Raw genomic sequence first — 19,867 nt, forward strand, 5'->3', positions numbered from 1 at the left:
ATTGTTTATCTGGGGGGAACTTGCCTTTTAATTTGACATATATCTCTTTTAGAGAAGCCAGTGCACATCTTCAGGGAGCTATTGAATGTCAAGGCGGTTCCGGGCGAGGACGCAGAACTGAGCTGTGAGATCACCAAACCAGAAGTCGCCATCCGTTGGCTAAAAAATGGCCACTTGATCAAACAGAGCCCCAGGTATGAGATGAGTGTGGAAAAGAACCTGGCGCGATTGGTCATCAAGAATACCACCATCAGAGACTCTGGAGAGTACTGCTGTGAGGCCGATGGCATTGCTTCCCGTGCCAAGCTGGATATCAGAGGTTAAAAAACACATTTTAAATGATGGTCATTGACAGTAAAATGTAGTGTTCTTAACTGTTGTGCGAAGCCAGCCTGCAGCGATATGTCCTGTTCAGCAATGTGAAGCGCGCGACTCACTTTCCTTTGTACGTTATCCCTTTCAGAGCTCCAGCACACATTCGCAATGGAGTTAAGGGACATTCGAGCGGAAGAAAAGGGCAAAGTGACCCTTCAGTGCGAGACCAGGCGGCCAGCCAAGCGGGTGACTTGGCTGAAGGGCATGGTGGAGCTGAGGTCCGGCAGGAAGTATGTCATCAGGCAGAAGAATGTGGTGCTGTCCCTCACCATCACCTGTCTGGACAAATCAGACACAGATGTTTACACGTGTGATGTTGGTACCATGCAGAGCCGCGCCCAGCTGACTGTGCAGGGTGAGGATGTAGTAAAAGGAAACACTAAGCATTGCATCACTGTGGTTCGGGGTCGCGGTAACGTAGCGCTGTTAGCAACGTGGGCTGCCGCGTAGGATTCTGGATTGTATCTTGCACCTGAATATGTGACGCTCAGTGAACTGATAATCCCTTGCATATACTGTAGGATCTTCATATGCCTTCTAATCCATTTTGTTTTTTTCTTTTAGGTGAGAAGGTTTTAGTCCTAGACGAGTTAGAGGATGTTGAGTGTCTAGAAGGCGATACGGTCACATTCAGGTGTCGAATTTGTCCCAGTGACTACATTGGGGTCAAGTGGTACCTGGACGAGACTCTGCTGTACACCAACGAGGTCAATGAGATCCAGATGGTGGCCGGAGGCTACCACACCCTCACCTTTAGGCAGCTGGCTCGCAAAGACACCGGCACCATCTCTTTTGCAGCAGGGGACAAAAGGTCGTATGCTTCACTGTTGGTTAGAGGTGAGTTTTCACTCTGCCAGTGTGTTCTATTGCGCAATTTCACGGGATGTGACTTATTTCGGGCTCATTTCTTGATTTGGCCAGAGAGGCGACCCACCATCGTTAAAGCACTGGAGGACTGTGAGGCTTTTGAGGGAGGAGGATTGGTTTTGTCTTGTCTGGCCTCCAAGCCATGTCACATCCTGTGGTACAAAGACGGCTGCCTGATGTGGAACTCCTCAAGATATTTTGCCAGCCGCTCCGGCTGTGAGGCCCGGCTGACAATTCGGGAGGTCTGTAACAACGATGCCGGAGTGTACGAGTGCAGTGCTGGATCTGTTACAACGAGAGCCGTTGTAACTGTCAAAGGTACAAAAGTATTGACCTGTCATTACAGGAATGGTACAAATTACCATTGCCCAACATTAAATGCCAGAATGATGTGAATGATACATGTAGTGTGTGTAATATTATTGTTAAAGAATCATTTTTTTGCTATTTTTTGTAGCCATCCCTGCAGAGTTTACCCAGTCTTTAAAGTCTGCAGAGGCCAAAGAGGGGGAGACTGTGACCCTGACCTGTGAATACTCCCTGCCTGGGGTGCAGAGCCATTGGAGGAGAGGTTTTGAAAGTATCCGGTCTGGAGACAAGTACTTGATGAAACAGAGAAAGACAATCAATTCTCTGACTATTAAAGCCCTGAAGCCCGAGGACTCAGGAGAATATACATGTCAGTGTAGAGATCACCGCACCACAGCAAGCCTCAAAGTACACGGTATGTCATTAACCATCGCAGCACATCACACGCGCATAGTTTAGTTTCATCCAGTCTATTAATATTGACACACGCACATTATATCAGTCCATGGTTTATACTCATACTATGTACATTCGTGATAAACGGCAGCCAATGAAGTCGATAATGCATCAAACAAACCTGGCCATCAATACTGGGCACAGCTTCATCATTTTCACTTTGCTCCTGACTGTGTTATTTTCCAGCTATTCCCATCACCTTCATTCAGCAGTTAAAGAATATGCAAGCAGAGGAGGGAAGCAATGTCCTACTGCGCTGCGAGCTGTCTAAACCTGGAATCCCAGTGGATTGGAGTAAGGGACAAGAGCTGTTGAAGAATGGAGTTAAGTACCAGCTGAAGAGAAGGGACACCACCCTGGAGCTTCTGATCTGGAAGCCTGTTCCTGAGGACAGTGGGGTCTACTGCTGCCAGTGTACTGATCAGGTGACATCCGCCACTGTCACAATCACTGGTAAGACACCTTTAACTAATTGGCTGAACGGTTTTAGTGATGTAATTCGATCGATTCAAATTTGATTTTGACGAATAATGTTGATTATGGTCAACAACGCATTTGTCTCAATCTGCACTCTACACTCGTCAGCTATCCCCGTCGCCTTCAAGCAGAAGCTGAGGAATGTGGTGATTGAGGAGGGCAACACTGCGATTCTACGCTGTGAGCTGTCAAAGTCTGGTCACGCCGTAGAGTGGAGGAAGAGCGGGAACGAGCTCATCAAGAGTGGAGAGAAATATCATATGAGACAAAGAGAAGTTCTAATTGAACTGAGGATATTTGATGTTACACCCGAGGACAGCGACATCTACACGTGCATCTGTGGAAGCATAGAGACCACCGCTACGCTGAGTGTTAACAGTGGGTGTTTCATTATGCTCTGTTTTATTTATGGAGAAGAAAGAGAATCAATAAACTGATGTATATTTGCTAAGGCTAGTCAACTGTGCATGGAAACTAGAACTCCAAAAATAAGTTAAATTTTTTTTTTGAATATTGTAAAAATAATCTATTTTTTATGGAAAATCATTCAGCTAGTAGCCTACATATCGGAGTATCTAAGTAATGTAAATATGATACAATAACTCAATCATTTGAGATGCTAAGCTCGGAAAGCAGCGTGCTTAGCATCAATAGCACAATAATAAACAAACATACATCGCCGTTTATTACATGTGAATATTCACGACTTTATCTTTCCGTGTCAGCTCTTCCAGTCACCTTCAAACAAAAACTGAAGAACGTCCAAGTGGAGGAAGGACACAGTATCACGCTGGATTGTGAGATCTCCAAAGCGGGCGTCCCAGTGGAGTGGAAGCTCGGGGGGGATCTGCTGGAGAATGGAGATAAATACCAGATTAAGCAGAGGGGCTCGGCCCTGGAGTTGATCATCAGAGACGCTGAACCAGAGGACAGCGGGGTCTACACTTGTGTGTGCAGGGAGCAGAGGACAAAGGCCACAGTGAAAGTTGTTGGTATGTTCCACGTGTGAGACGAGTGGAGCGAACCGTTCTGTTTCTTCGCTTATTGTTAACTGGTCCTGTTTGTAAGTGCAGTGGGCAACTGGTAAATCACTTCAGACCACTGGGATTGCCGGCATTCATCTTGCCCAGAAGGAGGCGGAATAACAATTTCAAGGCTACATTTTTCAGACACATCCAATATGAGACATTTGTGCTAATCACATGCAGTTTGGGAAAAACATCCAGCACTTTCTTACATGTAGAATACATGCATTATTTTTGCCTATTGCATAATTGATTATTTAAAATGGCATACGTTGAGTACGACTGCGAAACTGAGACTCTTGTGGATCCAATGAGCCCATATATGCGATGATGACATGTCATTGTTGCAAGGTTGTTTTCTTTACCCGTTACGACCTCTAATAAGAAACATAACCTTCAGCATTCAGCGTATGTCTATCCAATGTATATTTACTTGGGATTTCTAAACAATATGCAGAACAAAAACATGCACTAGTGTGGGAATTTCAAAGGCTCGACACACTGAGCCGAATCTCATTTTAATCATCAGGTGCGACCTCTCAGTTGATGTACGCTGTCACTTCTATGTGGCTCCTACTAGTGTCTCCCCCCTACGGATCCCATGTCTAAACAAATGGGTGTATGAGTCACTTGATTAATTGTACATGTGTAGCTCAGTGTGTGTGTTTGCCTCCACAGCTGTCCCCGCAACATTTACAACGAGTCTGAAGAGCCAGGAGGCAGAAGAAGGGAACAGTGTGACTTTGCGCTGTGAGCTGTCAAAGAAGGGAGTCCCTGTGCAGTGGCAGAGAGACACCCTGGTGATATCTGAGCAGACATATCGGGGGAAGTATCAGATGAAGCTCGAGGGAAAGTCAGCTCAGATGACAATCCTTACGCTCCGATCGGAAGACGCGGGGAAGTACAGCTGCATCGCAGGAGATCAGAAAACCACAGCTGAAGTCCGAGTGAAACGTAAGTTAGAAAAGACCAAGGTGAACACTTCTGTACATTATATGGTGGTAAACAAGTTATTTTAATGACATACAAAATGCATTTGCTTCCGTTTGTTGTTTGTTGTTATTGACTTAATATTCCATAACTCCAGATCCCAAAAGATTTCAATACTCTTTATGTATAGTTTGTTTAGGGCAAAATCCCACAACAACATACTCATGATGCCAAAGTGTATTTTTATGGTTTGGAGGAGAGGTAGAACAGGAAAATGGAAGAACATGTTCCTTGCATTGCAATAAAAGAAAACAAAAGTAGGGAGTGTGCATTAGAGCAAACGGATGATAACAAATCAGTGCAATAAATGAATGCAGCGTTTTCTTCTCCATTAAACAACAGCCCTCCCGGTGACATTCAAGCAAGAGATCCAGTGCCTGTTGGTGGTAGAAGGGGAAAGTGGAGTTTTCTGCTGTGAGCTCAACAAACCCGGAGCTCCAGTGGAGTGGAGGAAAGGCAGAGCCGTCCTGAAGCCTGGAGACAAATACGAGATGAAGCAGGAGGGACGTTTCACTAAGCTGGTCGTCAACAACGTAGAGGAGAGCGATGCAGGCAAATACATCTGCAAGACTAAAGACAGCCAATCGTCTGCTGAGCTCACTGTTCAAGGTACGACAAATTCAAGTCAAACTCCCCCCCCAGTATTCACTGTAAAGCACATTTATTATTTTTATTTTTTTAACCCTTCCCATGTGTTCAACAGAATCACCAGAGCGCAAACGCCAAAGAGGTCAGCTCTAATGTTGTACAAAACAAAACAAAATAGACCCAGTGTGTATTAGCACTGTGTGAGCTGTATTTTCATTCATCAAGCTCAATATAGAGATGAGTTCATATCTTGTCATATTTGTAGTGTAATATCACGGTACTTGGCATGTGCATTACTTTTTATAAGCTGGTTAAAAAGATATAGTAGATATGTTTGGGATTCATGTAATGTGGTATTTAGAGGCAACGGTGTGCAATTACATACATCCCCAACTATAACTGAATTTGTTTTTCATGTAAGTGATGTGTAAGTCATATTTCATTTGTAATGTCACACCATATAATTCATTCCACTGTCAAGTTTAAAATGAATAGTAAGTTTAGTAGTAACGATGAGCATGACAGAACATACACTGCCACAATGTAACGTCCATGTAATATTGATTGAGTTCATTCTCCTATTCAAGACAAACAAATGTGGTTGTGTGATTTCTGCATGATCATATCACTATTCCCTTGGTTCCCCTCTGGCTGTTAAGTTCCAAATATAATCATCTCCACAATCTTTATTTGGCTAAAGATTTTCATTCTTGTTAAAGCAGGCTGTAACATTTGTTTTCATTTCAAGAACTCATAATAATATAATGAATTAAAACGTTTTTTTAAATGACATTTTGACTGACATATTGACAGATTTACCACCGAGCTTTAAGATGCCACTGGTCAACCAGGAAGTGACAGAGGGCAACAGCATGATTCTGCGCTGTGAGCTCACCAAGCCTGCTCCTTCGGTGGAGTGGAGGAGAGGAGGAGAGCTGCTAAAAAATGGAGACAAATACCAGATGAGGAAGAAAGACCTGCAGGTGGAAATGAAGATCGCGGACCTCGGTCTGGACGACGCTGGCGATTACACATGTGCATGTGGGGAAGAAAGTACAAAAGCTAGAATCACGATGAATGGTGAGTACTCCTTAAACTACTCAACAAAACGTTTCACCATTTTACTTTAGTGCTTTTAACCGCACTAAAACCGCTCATATATGCATACAGCATATCAAAGGAATAGAAACATGCTAAATGCTGCTGAAAAGATTAAACAACACCCAAGTATATCAAAAACTGACAGAGAGAAATATTGTTGGTTTCAGTAGATTCCACAACTTTGTTGTAGTTTTCCTACACAAATACATTGCATAATATTTGGTGCTCATGCATTCCTCATCATGGTAGCACTAACTAGTCGTATTAGCTTAGAGAAGAGAGCAGTACAAATTCCTCCATTTGAAAATGGGTGTTTTTCTCCGGCGGTCTGCTCCAGAGCGGCCCATAAGATTCCTCGGAGAGCTGAGGAACATTCAGGTGCAGGAAGGCTATGGAGTGACCCTGTCCTGTGAGCTCTCCAAGCCTGGCACTCCAGTGCAGTGGACGAAGGGAGACAGCGTGTTAACCAACGGAGAGAAATACCAGATGAAGCACAGCGGCTCCACCTTGGAGCTTCACGTGAGAAAAAGCCAGCCCGAGGACAGTGGCACATACAGCTGTGTTTGTGATGACATCAAAACCACGGCCACCGTCATCATCACCGGTGAGAGCCTCTACGCATTATGTCCCAGAACACATGAGTTCGCTTTAGCAACATCCCAGGCACATCCCAGGTAAAAAAAATTATCTTTTTTGGCCTTCATTCCTCAGCGATCCCGGTGACTTTCAAGCAAAAGTTGAAGAACCAGGAAGCGGTTGAGGAGGGCAGTGTGACACTGCGCTGTGAGCTTTCTAAACCGGGAGTCCCAGTCGAGTGGAGGAAAGACGCCCAACTTCTGAAGGAGGGAGACAAGTGTCAGATGAAACAGGAGGGCAGGATGGCTGAGTTGCTGATTAGAAACCTGGCTCTCACAGATCTGGGGGAGTACAGCTGCTTTGTTGGCTCCGTTGTGACTTCAGCAGACGTCAAAGTAAGAGGTACGTTTCACATGGAAGGACCCTGCTGTTTTTTGAACCACAGTGAAACTTTTTTTGTATACAGTCCGCTTTTTGCTTAATTTGTTAATGTTGTTTTTCCACAGCAATTCCTGTAACATTTAAACAAGAGGTGGAGAATTTGGAGGTGAAGGAAGGCGACAGTGGGGTTTTCTGTTGTGAGCTCTCTAAACCTGGAGCTCCAGTGGACTGGAGGAAAGGCAGAGTCATCCTCAAACCCGGATACAAATATGAGATGGTACAGGAGGGACGCCTCACCAAACTGATTATCAACAACACGGAGGAAAGTGATGCTGGAAAATACACCTGCAAGACTAAAGACACCGCATCGACTGCCGAGCTCACCGTCAAAGGTAAAGTAGAACCTCACTCCAAAACCACGGCGAATTTCTAGATCTGATTAATTTGAAAGAATCAATAAAAGATGTTGCACAAAGAAATGTAGGACTTCCCAATCAAGCAAACTGGCACTGATTAAGGGAACGTTTTCAAAGAAGAAGTCTTTGTTTTTTCTCCTTGCAGCTCCTCCCATCACGTTCAAGACAAAGTTGAGGAACCAGCAGGTGGAGGAGGAGAACGGCGTGACGATGAACTGTGAGCTGTCGAAGCCCGGCCTTGCTGCGGAGTGGAGGAAAGGACAAGAGCTGTTGAAGAATAATTTTAAGTACCAGATAAGAAATCGAAACAGCAGCATGGAACTGACCATCAAAAACGCACAGCTGGAAGACAGCGGACTTTACAGCTGTGTCTACGCTGACGTCAAAACCACAGCCAACATCACCGTAACACGTAAGCGAAGATTGTAATACCAAGAGATACCAAGAGATTTATATATATAAATATGGTATACCATCCTGCACAAACTCTCAAAATGTGAAAGTCAAGAAACATAAAACAAAAGAGAAACCAATGAAACATGCAATTTCCCACAGCTATTCCCCTCACCTTCAAACTGGGTCTGAAGAACCAGGAGGCCCCCGAAGGAGGCAACGTGTCCCTCCGCTGTGAGCTGTCCAGGGCCGGGGTGCCGGTGCAGTGGTGGAAGGCGGAGGACCAGCTCCACCACGGGGGAAGATATCAGATGACACTGAAGGGCAAGACTGCTGAGATGCACATCAAAAACGTCCAGCCGGAGGATGTCGGCGAGTACAGCTGTGTCTTGGGAGAGCAGAAGACAACAGCTGAAGTCAACGTGAGAGGTATTTGTCACGCTGACATTCATACTTACTTTTATAACTTTCATTGTCTGTATACAATGTAAGAGTGAAACTGAAGACGAATAGCTCAGTATTTTTCCTTTCAGGTGCAAAGTCAGAAGTTGTAACACGTTTCCTTTTCATTTCTCACCAGCGGCGGCATCAGTGTTCTTCGTGAAGGAACTGGAAAGCCAAGCGGTGATGGAGGGGAAATCTGTGCAGCTGTCTTGTGAAGTTTCCAGCGCTACTGTCCCTGTCACTTGGAAGAAGGATAACACTGTGGTGGAAGAAGGGGGGGAATACATTTTGAAGAAGAAAGGCCCGACACACACACTAGAGATCAAGAAACTGCATCTGGACGATGCTGGAGAGTACTGCTGCATCACCAGGGGCAAGAAGACCACTGCCAAGCTCATCGTGAGGGGTAGGTGTATGCGCCAGCAGAATTTCACCCATGTATTTAACTAACTTGTTTACTGTATAAGGAATGCGGAATGAATGAAAACAACACGTCACTCTCATCTAAGTTGTTGTAAACATTTCCCATTCCATCTCTAAAAAGCCAGCTGCATACAGCTTCCTCTTCCTCCACAGAGCGCGTGCGGATCGTCACGGAGCTGCAGGGTATAACGGTCACCGCGGGAGAGGACGCTGTGTTTGTGTGCGAGCTGAGCCACGCAGACGTGAGCGACGGTGTCTGGTGGCTCGGACCCAACCCGCTGCAGAAGAACGAGATGAACCAGATGACGTGGACGGGTCGCCAGCACCGACTGGTCCTCACCATGACGACACCTGAAGAGACGGGAATAGTGGCGTTTGTGGTTGGAGAGGAGAGGACCTCTGCACGTCTGCTGGTTGTTCCTAAGGCCAAAGGTGAGCATCAACATTAAGGGTGCAGTTTTCATGTTTTCGTTATTTTGTCACTTCCGCTGAATGCTTTTCAATGAGTCATTCTAAAGTGGCACTTGACTTCACTTAAAATTGCAGTTTTATTTGAGGAGAAGCCTAAAGATGTTGTGATCATGGAAGGAGAGACAGCAGCTTTGTCCTGCACAATCTCGGATTTTACCTCGCCGGTCATGTGGAGACGCAACCACATCCTCCTCCAGAATGGTGATAAATATGAGATATGCAAAGAGGGAAAAGTCAACCTATTGCGTATCCATGATGCGGATCCCCTGGATACTGGGACGTACTGCTGTGATACAGGAGATGTGCAGAGTAGTGCCAAACTTACTGTTACAGGTAAAGCACTGCTGCTTTTAGATTGTGCATAGTTTATTGGGGCCGTGAATCTTACCTTCCTCCCTTGGAATGATAAATGTTTGGAAAGTGATTTTAATTGTCAATGTTATCAATTGAACCACGTTCCACTTTCTCTCCTAGTTTTTTGGCAATAAAGTGCATGGTCCACTATGCTATGCCTACTGCCCATACATATATTTATTTTATGCACTTTAGAATGTGTATATATTTATTTGTTATACTTATTTATCTCTTTTCAGATTTGTAGCTACGTGGAAGGAGAGCACAGCTAAATACGAATTTCATTGTAATCTGTTAAACTGTACACATGACAGTACAAATCTTAAATCTTTCCAGAGCTCCCCCCCTTCTTCCAGGAAGAGCTGCAAAGTGTGGAGGTCGAGGAGGGAAGTTCAGCCTCTCTGTACTGTGAGCTGTCTAAACTTGGAGTACCGTTTCAATGGACAAAGAACAGGGTGCCAGTGCGAGCCGGCAGAAAGTACGAGATCAGGCAGGATGGCTGCCTCCTCCAGCTGAACATCAAGGAGCTCAAACTTGAGGACAGTGGAAATTACACATGTCAAGCTGGAAGTGCAGAGACCACTGCTACTGTGTCAGTGAAAGGTGTGTGCATTTGTCCCTGAACAATTGCTCAGTTTCCTGTTTGTATTTAACAATTGTTTCCAAATTGAATCAGTGCTATTTGTTGTAAATACTGAATGCATGTAGTATTACAACGCGCCAATCTACATGTATGTTTTTTTTCCCTCAGAGCTCCCACCATTCTTCAAGAAAGAATTAAGGAGTGTGGAGGCTGAAGAGGGAGGTGCAGCCTCACTGTTCTGTGAGCTATCTAAAGCCGGCGTGTTGGTACAATGGAAGAAGAACAGGCTGCCACTGAGAGCCAGGGGGAACTACGACATGAAGCAGGACGGCTGCCTGCTGCAGCTCCTCATCAAAGATCTCAAACCCGAAGACAGAGGCAGCTACACATGTCAAGCAGGAAGTGCAGAAACCACTGCTACTCTGTCAGTTAAAGGTGTGTGCACGTATTTGAGATGTGATATAACTCTAGTACGAGCATGATCTAAATCAGAAAAGTATACTTGATTCTTCAAAAATCTTTAGATCTTAGATGTTTCTCCCATCACACTAAAATATTTACTTAATTATCTTGTCGTGCTATTTCTCCCAGAGCTCCCAGCATTTTTCCAGGAAGAATTGCAGAACGTGAATGCTAAAGAAGGAGGTACAGCTTCCCTGCGTTGTGAGCTGTCTAAGCCTGGCCTAACAGTCCAATGGAAAAAGAACAAGCTTCCACTGAGAGCCGGCAGGAAGTACGAGATGAAGCAGGACGGTTGCCTCCTCCAGCTGCACATCAAAGAACTCAAACCTGAAGACAGTGGAAGCTATTCATGTCAAGCAGAACATGCAGAAACCACTGCTAATGTTTCTGTAAAAGGTGTGTTTATTTCTAAATCTGCATGGTAACATTTTCCAGTGAAGTTCTACATAATATAACTCTTTGTTGTTTACATCTGAATTTGCTGAAACTCACATTTCCCAGTATAATAAATCTTTTGTGTACACATGTTTAGCCTTTGTTTTGTCCTAAAATAAATGTCTGTTCCACCACATTACTATCTAAACATTGTATTTTTCACAGAACTCCCACCGTTTTTCAAAGAAGAATTGCACAACGTGACGGCAGAGGAGGGAGGTGTAGCCTCCCTGTGCTGCGAGCTCTCCAAACCGTGTGTATCTGTACTATGGAAGAAGAACATGCTGCCATTGAGAGCCAGGAGGAAGTATGAGACGAAGCAAGATGGCTGCCTCCTGCAGCTCTGCATCAAGGATCTCAAACCAGAGGACAGCGGCAGCTACACATGTCAGGCAGAAAGTGCTGAGACCACTGCTACCGTGTCAGTAAAAGGTTTGTGCATTTCTAAATCTGCATGTTACAGTAAAGCTCTACAGCATAGAACTCTTTGTTGTTTACATCGGAACTCGCTGAAACCCACATTTCCCAGTAAAGTAAATCTATTGTACACACATTTTTGAACTTAACTTTCTTTTGTCCTAAAGGAAATTTCTATTATACATGAACAGTCCACCATATTATTATCTAAACATTGCATATTTCACAGTACTCCCACCGTTTTTCAAAGAAGAATTGCACAACGTGACGGCAGAGGAGGGAGGTGTAGCCTCCCTGTACTGCGAGCTCTCCAAACCGTGTGTATCTGTACTATGGAAGAAGAACATGTTGCCATTGAGAGCCAGGAGGAAGTATGAGATGAAGCAAGATGGCTGCCTCCTGCAGCTCTGCATCAGGGATCTCCAACCAGAGGACAGCGGCAGCTACACATGTCAGGCAGGGACTGCAGAGACCACTGCTACCGTGTCAGTAAAAGGTTTGTGCCTTGGGAGAATTCTAACCTCATTAGAACATTTTAGTCTTAGAACTGCATTGTATTGTACAATGATTTCCTTGACTCTCTCGGCTTGATCAAATGTTGTGCTTTGGACACTTTTCCGATGGCATGTTCAATTCTGTTGTCAATTGCTGATTTCCTCAGAGCTCATTCCATTCTTTAAGAAAGACTTGGTAAGTGTGGAGGCTGAGGAGGGAAGTACAGCTTTTCTGTGCTGTGAGCTGTCTAAGCCTGGAGTGCCCGTGCAATGGAGGAAGAACAAGCTGCCCCTGAGAGCCAACAGGAAGTATGAGATGAAGCAAGATGGCTGCCTCCTCCAGCTGCACATCAGGGATCTCAAACCCGAGGACGGTGGCAGCTACTCATGTCAAGCAGAGACTGCAGAGACCACAGCAACTGTAGCAGTGAAAGGTGTGTGTGCATTTAACAGTGAACTGTGTAGTATTTGCCCATTAAAGCGCACACAAATCTGCATTACAGATATTACCAAAAACATTTCCTCCTATGTTTTGGGCCTCACGCAATCTCTGATTACTCTTAAGATGCATCTTCCATCTTCTCAATCCATAACCATATTCCTCAGAACTTGTACCATTCTTCAACAAAGAATTGCAAAGTGTGGAGGCCGAGGAAGGGAACACAATCTCTCTGTGCTGTGAGCTGTCCAAAGCCAGAGTGCCAGTGCAATGGAAGAAGAACAAGCTGCCGCTGAGAGCAAACACAAAGTATGAGATGAAACAGGATGGCTGCCTCCTGCAGCTGCACATCAAGGATCTGAAACCTGATGACAGCGGCAGCTACACATGTCAAGCAGACAGAGCAGAGAGCACTGCTACTTTATCAGTGAAAGGTGATTGCATTTGGCAATAAAGAAAACCCATTATGCGTTATTGATGGATGCATTCAATCAAATGCCTAAATGTCTAGTACAGCTCATGTTTGTTTACATTTTCTGGTATTTACTGATCTGGAATTATTACATTTCCACCAGTCCGTAAACTGCATGCGTCATCAAAAACCGTTTGGTCCTTTGCAATTTAGGTTTTCAAGTTTTTTCAATCCTTATTTTTTTCCCAGCGCTCCCACCATTCTTCAGGAAGAACTTACTAAGTGTAACGGCTGAGGAGGGTGGTACAGCCTCTCTGTGCTGTGAGCTGTCTAAGCCAGGAGTGTCAGTGCAATGGAAGAAGGACAATCTGCCGCTGAGAGCAAACAGGAAGTACGAGATGAAGCAAGATGGCTGCCTCCTCCAGCTGCACATCAAGGATCTCAAACCGGAAAACAGTGGCAGCTACTCATGTCATGCAGAAAGTGCAGAGACCACTGCTAGTGTGTCAGTAAACGGTGTGTACATACACACATCATAAGTTGTCAAAAAGGTCATAATATAGTGTGTTAAAGAATATCATTTTGCACCTTGTGTGGTATAAAACATTTTTACATTGATAACCTATGATTTGTACAATGTGCACCCATTTCCTAGAGCTCCCATCCTTCTTTAAAGAAGACTTACAAGGTGTAGATGCTGAAGAGGGGGGTACAGCCTCTCTGTGCTGTGAGCTGTCTAAGCTTGGAGAGTCAGTTCAATGGAGGAAAAACAAGGTCCCACTAACAGCCAGCAGGAAGTATGAGATGAAGCAGGATGGCTGCCTCCTGCAGCTGCACATCAAGGACCTCAAACCTGAAGACAGCGATAGCTACACGTGTAAAGCGGGAAGTGCGGAGACCACTGCTACTGTGTCAGTGAAAGGTTTGTGCGTCTTGATATCAGTGTTACAGGAACACGATGTGCTAAATGTACTATTTTTTTTCTGACAAACCTCCACCACTTATAAAGCAGTTGTCAAGCAAATGTGTTTAATTCTCTTGTGTAGCACAACAACCGATTCCACTGAAGGCAGAGCCTCCGACAGTACAGCCTCAGGCAAAAAGCACTGTTTCCAAACCAACTCCTACTACAATGGACAAGAAGCCTGAACTCCAAGAGACAAAACCTGTTCCCCCGGAGCCCAAAAGGAGAGTAAATAGGAAAGCATCTATTACAGGTTTAGAAAAAGATGTGGAGCCATTGTTTGACCAAAAGCAGGGCATCCAACCCGCCAGGTTCACAGAAAAACACCCTGATGTAGCAAAGAACGAAACACCGCTGGAGTGGCATAGGGAGAAAGACAGCAGGGTCAACAGACAAGTAGACAAGTCAATGAGACGACTGGGGACGGAGGATGGGGAAGACAGGCAGGTGGAAGAGACAGCGAGGCCTTTGGAAACAGAGAAAGATGGTTTCATGGAGAAAAGAGAAGGAAGGAATGCAGAGAAATTAGTCAAGGTTGATCATAATGCCAGTCAGTCAGACGAAGCAATCCCACCAGGAAAAGTTTTGTGGAAAAACAGTGAAGATCAGAAACCGCCTGTGAAACCGTCAGTAGAATTGATTGGAAATACGACAATATCAGAAGATAAATCTACTGTCAAGAAGGGAAAAGTAGAAGTAGAGGAACCCTTTAAACCACCAATAAGGTCTAAAGGAAAGGTAACAGGGGTAAAGGAACCACCAAAGGAAACTGAGGAGACCAATGTCCAATCGCTAAAGCCTACTGGAAATGATTCTGAAGGAGACCACGTGATAAAGCATGTTTCCACAGAGGCAGGGAGAGACACAAAGCTGTTGAATGAAGAGCCAAAGTCAGTAGAGCAACCTGAAAAGACTTCTGCGAAAGAGGCAGAGTTTTCCCCTCCGAAACCACCCATAAGGATAAAAAGCAGAGCTAAAGGTGCAATGGAAAAGCAATCATCAAGAGACACAGAGACGGATCAAGATGATCGACAGATGACACAAGTTTTGTTGACAGCAATAGACGATCAACCAATCAAACTGTCTAAGGGATCTTTCAAAAAGGCGGTCGAAGACAAACCAAGATTACAGAGGAAACAATCGGTAACATCTGACTCCGAGAAAATGGAGAGAACTAAGAAACCAGTGAAAGCCGCAGAGAAGAACTCAAACACAAAACAGGCGATTAGACAACCAGTAAAACCAACGAGAAAAGAACCTGGACTGGATCAGGAAATGAGTCTGTCCGGCGAGCCAATGAGACGGGAGGAAACAAAGGTGACAGAAGACATTCCTCTCCTCTACACTTCGGAAGATGACACTTTCTCAGAAGCCCTGACGGAGACAACCGCAAACCACAGCAACGTCCAGCCCGCTGCCCCCTCTGTTGAGGGGTTGACCCAACCCGCTACTCTTCCTCCAATTACTGTTCCCCACAAGGCACCCCCTCCAAGCGAAGCCACGCCGGAGATCGACCTCGGCGTGGACGACGAACCACAAATGCGAGAGGCTGCGGTCAAGATCCAGGCCGCTTTCAAGGGCTACAAAACCCGCAGAGACCTGCGGCCCGTCTTCACGCAGGTGTTCAAAAACCAGAGCGCGGATCTTCACGGTACGGTCACCCTCGTGTGCGTCGCTGACGGCCGACCCAGCTCGGCGCGCTGGCTGAGAAACGGCCAGCAGGTCATCGACGACCACCGGTGCCGCGCCCGGGCCGCGGGTAGCGGCGTGTGCACGCTGGTGATTCAGAACGTCACCTCCGCCGACGGCGGGGTCTACACATGCGAGGTGGTGAATAAGTTCGGCGTGACCTCCTACAATGGAAACCTCACCGTGGTGCGGCCTCAGGAGCCTGGCGCGGCGGCCCACAGGCCCGTACACCCGCCGCTGGCGGCCATAGCTCCGCTGCAGCTCGCCCCACCGGAGCCCGAGGCCCGGGATCCGCCCCAGGCCCGCGGCCGGACGTTCGCTCCCGCCGAAGAGCCCACGAGCTATGTTGAAAATGTGAGCGTCTCTCTGTGGGAGGCGTACACCCTGACGGAGCAGGACGCTCAGGTGGCGAGCTTAGAGAGGAGGGGATCTTCACTCGTTGCTGCCAGCTCTAGTGAGTCACACGTCGATTTCCCGACTATAATCACAAGAAAATATTTATTCTCACTGCCATATGTTGAGGGTACATCACTAAATAGTATCTTCTTCCAACAGTGTCGAGCCCCTCGGATTACGACACGGCTCCGGATATGATGGAGCCTGATGGAGCTGGCACAGCTGCACCAAGGTTAGACAGCAGAGAGAAGATCAGTTTGTTTAGTTGTATTGCCAAATGTTCATGAGGCTCATGAAGACACACAAAATATCTATGAATATTGTTCCAGGGAAGAGACAAAAGCAGCAGACCACGTTTCTACAATAGATGATAAACAACAGATGGCTCCTTCACAACCTGCTAAAAAACTACTGAAGGTCAAAGGTAAGCAACATTCATATGTGTTTTTAATTGTTCCTCTCCCCACTAACTTTCTCGTCAGGTATATTTGAGCTAATCTCCTCTGCAAATCATAGGAGGGGCTCATGAAGGTAGATTGAAGACGCCATCCCCCAAGCACCACCGAGCTCACACACCCTTAACCAGCACCGTCTCTGGATCAGAGTCAGAAGGGGAAGAGGATAAACGAGAGGTTCTTTTATTAAGAGTTGTTCAATTTGGGGCATATGCACTGTACTAGTAGTAGATATAGTAGGTAGTAGTAATATTCCCATTTGATTGTATGAGCCTTAAATGATGGCATCATTTCTTTTTTCACCTCAGACATTTGAGATGTACGTGGCTCGAGCTGATTGTAATCCCAACAGTGGAAACAAGGACAGTTTTGTCCTGAAGGAGGGCCAGTTTGTCGAGGTCCTGGACTCTGTTCATCCTGACAGGTGGCTGGTGAGGACCAAACCCACCAAAAACAACCCTGCCAGACAGGGATGGGTGTGTCCAGCCTACTTGGAAAAGAAGAGAAAGGTATGCTGTGTGAATCCATGTTTCTACACTGATACTGTGAACATGTCATGTTCTGAAGCTTGAATTACGTAGTTTTTGAGGTGTGCTGTTATCAGAGACCGGTTCTGGATGTAATGAGAAGTTAAAAAAAAAGCTTTTGATGATGATCTTTTGAATAGGAGACCTTCCCGCAGCTGAGACCACCTCATGAGGATCTTGATGGAATAGGGTCTACTGGAGAAGAGTACAGGAGAGCTCTGAGGTCCTTCCCTATGCAATTATACGCCGTCACGTTACACACACCAAGAGGAGCGTCAGGACACTGTCGATGTGACATCTATTTGAAATGAAAAGTGTTCTTTAATTGCATTTACATTTATTACTATTTACCGATTTTAAACTTTTTGTGATGATGGGGAATTTATTCTAACATAAAACAGCAAAAACAAATGCTGTTGCTAATCTTCCTCAAATTCCCTTTATCTTTAGCCAACTGATCCAAGGCCTGATTGATGGGGAGGAGGAGTTTGTCAAGTCGATGAAGATGTTCACCTCTCACCAGTTAAATTACTTGGACTCTAGCCGCCACGTCCCCATTAACATCCTCAACCAGAGGGAGATCATTTTCAGAAATATCAAGGACATCGTGTTCCTGCATGAGAGGTAACACACCGGAAATGCAATGTGCTTCTTGAGATATTATTGGATGTTTCACATGAAGATTGGTGCAGCTGACAGCTGTCTTGATGTGGACATTATTGCATCAGCTCCATCCTCCCCGGGCTGAGGGAATGTGCCACAGACGACGACGTGGCCGTGCATCTGATCAAGTATGCGGAGCTCTTTGAGAAATACCTTCACTACATGGTGGGACAAGCCCAAGCAGAGGCCTGCGTCACTGACAAGGCTGTGCAACTCTATTTCAAAGTAATTCACAAAATCAGTTTGCAATTAAACAATAAGATTTAACATGAAAACTGAGAATAATAATAACATTATTACACTGTTCCTTGCACACCTCAGGAGATGCCGCAACCTGAGTCTGATGCACCTGTCATGGATGTCCTGACCTTCCTCCAGCGACCAGTGGAAAGGATTCAAACCTACCAGGCTTTACTGAAGGTCAGCATATACGGTCATGTGTTTTACAAAAATCTGTGTGAAACCTCCACACAGCAATTCATGTTATGACTTCAAACGGGACATTTATTATTTCCATTCAAGATGTATATTTTATCCAAGCATTTTTTCTTCAGTCTGTTCCACAAATGTTTGTCTTTCAAATTGTGTCAGCCGAATGCCTGAAAAATGTTTTTCACAGGAGCTGATCAAAAACAAAGCCAAAAGTGGCCAAAGCTGCTGTCTTTTGGAGGACACCTTCTCCATGGTGTCCTGTCTACCCTGGAGGTCGGACAACCTGCACCAGGTGTCCCTCATTGAGAACTACCCAGCTCCCCTGATCGCCCTGGGTGAGCCTGTGCGACAGGTAATTACGGGTGACTGGCACGGGTCTTTAACAAAAAATAAATTGTGCCAAAGCAAAATAGCTCGGTACAGTTTTTGTCACAACACAATATTTTTATTTGTGCCAAAATGTGTTTTAAATTTCACCACAAAAAAAACAAAAAAATATAAATAATTTAATAATATTGTGTAAGGCAGTCTTTTCTTTTATGTGCACTTCGAAACATAGACTGTTCTCAATCGCCTCCCACAGGGAGTCTTCACAGTGTGGGAGGAATCTCCAGAGATTAAGACGGCCTCTAGAGGGCATCAGAGACAAGTCTTTCTCTTCAAGGAATGCATCGTACTGTGTAGACTGAAACGAGTCACCAGCATGAACAGTGACACCTACACCTTCAAGAACAAAATGAAGGTAAGTTCACCTGCTTTCTTAAATATTATATTATATATTTTACCTGAAATACGTAAAGAAATGCAGAAAAATAAACTGTTTCATAGACAGATATGGTGTAAATCCTACTTCTTAATCTCAATTTTCAATCTATCCAGCTGAATGATGTGGAAATAAAGGAGACCGTGGGTGGAGATGAAAGGTCTTGGGGCTTGTGGCATGAGCACAGGGGTTCAGTGCGGAGGTACACACTGCAGGGCCGATCCACCCTGGTGAAACTCTCCTGGCTCAAAGACCTGAAGGAGCTACAGCAGCGTTCCAGCCAGCCCGCTAACTGTAAGTGTGTAAGAGTATCGAATGTTTTCACATAATATGCTATTTTGAGGATTACACTACCTGGTGAGTTAATTCTGTATTTGCATTTGTGTTTACCAACAGACCCGCCGGTTTTTGAATCAATGTTATCTGACACTGCAACAAAGATAGGCCAGACGATCAAACTGACCTGCAAGGTCACAGGATCGCCGACACCGTCGGTCAGCTGGCTCAAAGGTCGGACATGTAGATACTGTCTATATGTCGTACTAAGATGCTATAGGAAGAACCTTTATTTCTGTGGTTTGCTTACATCGATGGCTGCACACTAAACATCTCATGTCCACCTCTTGCACCATGAAGATGGCCTTCCTTTGGAGGACGACCCCCGTCACATCATCACAGCAGACCGCTCTGGCACGTTCAGTCTGATCCTGGACAGCGTGACTGCAGAGGATTGTGGGCAGTATGCTTGCTATGCCACAAGCTCCATGGGCAGAGCGGGTTCTGTGGCTAAGGTCGTGGTGTGTGGTGAGTCTGTGGATGCATTCAAACCCCTTGAGCCATGTTTGTGATTTGTAGGTGAGCACAGAACATCTATAGTTACCAATACTACTTATAATTATACTGTTTGAAGTAATGTCACACTTAAGGGACTTCTATACAATCTATTGCTGCTACATTTATTACTATACTATACTACAAATACTGCTACATGTACTGATAATTGATGGCGTTTTTAAAGGCCTTTTACTTGATTCAAGTGGTATATTTACAAGAAAAGAAAGTTGGCTACACAGCGGGAATAAAGTGGTCA

General features: G+C 45.2%; 1 protein-coding gene across 6 annotated transcripts in view; it reads left to right on the forward strand.

Moving 5' to 3' along the window:
• Positions 1-19,867, forward strand: part of obscna (obscurin, cytoskeletal calmodulin and titin-interacting RhoGEF a) — a 37,249-nt gene that overhangs the window by 6,001 nt on the left and 11,381 nt on the right. For 4 of the 6 annotated variants that reach the window (XM_062563379.1, XM_062563381.1, XM_037469851.2 and 1 more), the window contains exons 12-54: positions 53-319; positions 464-730; positions 940-1,212; positions 1,297-1,560; positions 1,700-1,966; positions 2,194-2,460; positions 2,593-2,862; positions 3,210-3,476; positions 4,188-4,463; positions 4,842-5,108; positions 5,203-5,229; positions 5,901-6,167; positions 6,526-6,792; positions 6,900-7,166; positions 7,271-7,537; positions 7,707-7,973; positions 8,117-8,383; positions 8,535-8,804; positions 8,957-9,253; positions 9,368-9,625; positions 9,983-10,249; positions 10,398-10,664; positions 10,821-11,087; positions 11,292-11,558; positions 11,773-12,039; positions 12,205-12,471; positions 12,644-12,910; positions 13,138-13,404; positions 13,544-13,810; positions 13,935-15,995; positions 16,097-16,169; positions 16,267-16,361; positions 16,454-16,569; positions 16,701-16,901; positions 17,060-17,142; positions 17,370-17,543; positions 17,648-17,807; positions 17,904-18,002; positions 18,202-18,366; positions 18,598-18,756; positions 18,894-19,071; positions 19,174-19,287; positions 19,414-19,581. In XM_062563379.1, the coding sequence (XP_062419363.1) occupies positions 53-319; positions 464-730; positions 940-1,212; positions 1,297-1,560; positions 1,700-1,966; positions 2,194-2,460; positions 2,593-2,862; positions 3,210-3,476; positions 4,188-4,463; positions 4,842-5,108; positions 5,203-5,229; positions 5,901-6,167; positions 6,526-6,792; positions 6,900-7,166; positions 7,271-7,537; positions 7,707-7,973; positions 8,117-8,383; positions 8,535-8,804; positions 8,957-9,253; positions 9,368-9,625; positions 9,983-10,249; positions 10,398-10,664; positions 10,821-11,087; positions 11,292-11,558; positions 11,773-12,039; positions 12,205-12,471; positions 12,644-12,910; positions 13,138-13,404; positions 13,544-13,810; positions 13,935-15,995; positions 16,097-16,169; positions 16,267-16,361; positions 16,454-16,569; positions 16,701-16,901; positions 17,060-17,142; positions 17,370-17,543; positions 17,648-17,807; positions 17,904-18,002; positions 18,202-18,366; positions 18,598-18,756; positions 18,894-19,071; positions 19,174-19,287; positions 19,414-19,581 (11,388 nt within the window). The remainder of the gene's footprint in view (positions 1-52; positions 320-463; positions 731-939; positions 1,213-1,296; positions 1,561-1,699; positions 1,967-2,193; positions 2,461-2,592; positions 2,863-3,209; positions 3,477-4,187; positions 4,464-4,841; positions 5,109-5,202; positions 5,230-5,900; positions 6,168-6,525; positions 6,793-6,899; positions 7,167-7,270; positions 7,538-7,706; positions 7,974-8,116; positions 8,384-8,534; positions 8,805-8,956; positions 9,254-9,367; positions 9,626-9,982; positions 10,250-10,397; positions 10,665-10,820; positions 11,088-11,291; positions 11,559-11,772; positions 12,040-12,204; positions 12,472-12,643; positions 12,911-13,137; positions 13,405-13,543; positions 13,811-13,934; positions 15,996-16,096; positions 16,170-16,266; positions 16,362-16,453; positions 16,570-16,700; positions 16,902-17,059; positions 17,143-17,369; positions 17,544-17,647; positions 17,808-17,903; positions 18,003-18,201; positions 18,367-18,597; positions 18,757-18,893; positions 19,072-19,173; positions 19,288-19,413; positions 19,582-19,867) is intronic. The other 2 variants (XM_062563380.1, XM_062563382.1) reach the window with 2 other exon arrangements.

Source organism: Pungitius pungitius, chromosome 7 (assembly GCF_949316345.1).
Source record: "Pungitius pungitius chromosome 7, fPunPun2.1, whole genome shotgun sequence".
Classification (NCBI taxonomy): Eukaryota; Metazoa; Chordata; class Actinopteri; order Perciformes; family Gasterosteidae; genus Pungitius; species Pungitius pungitius.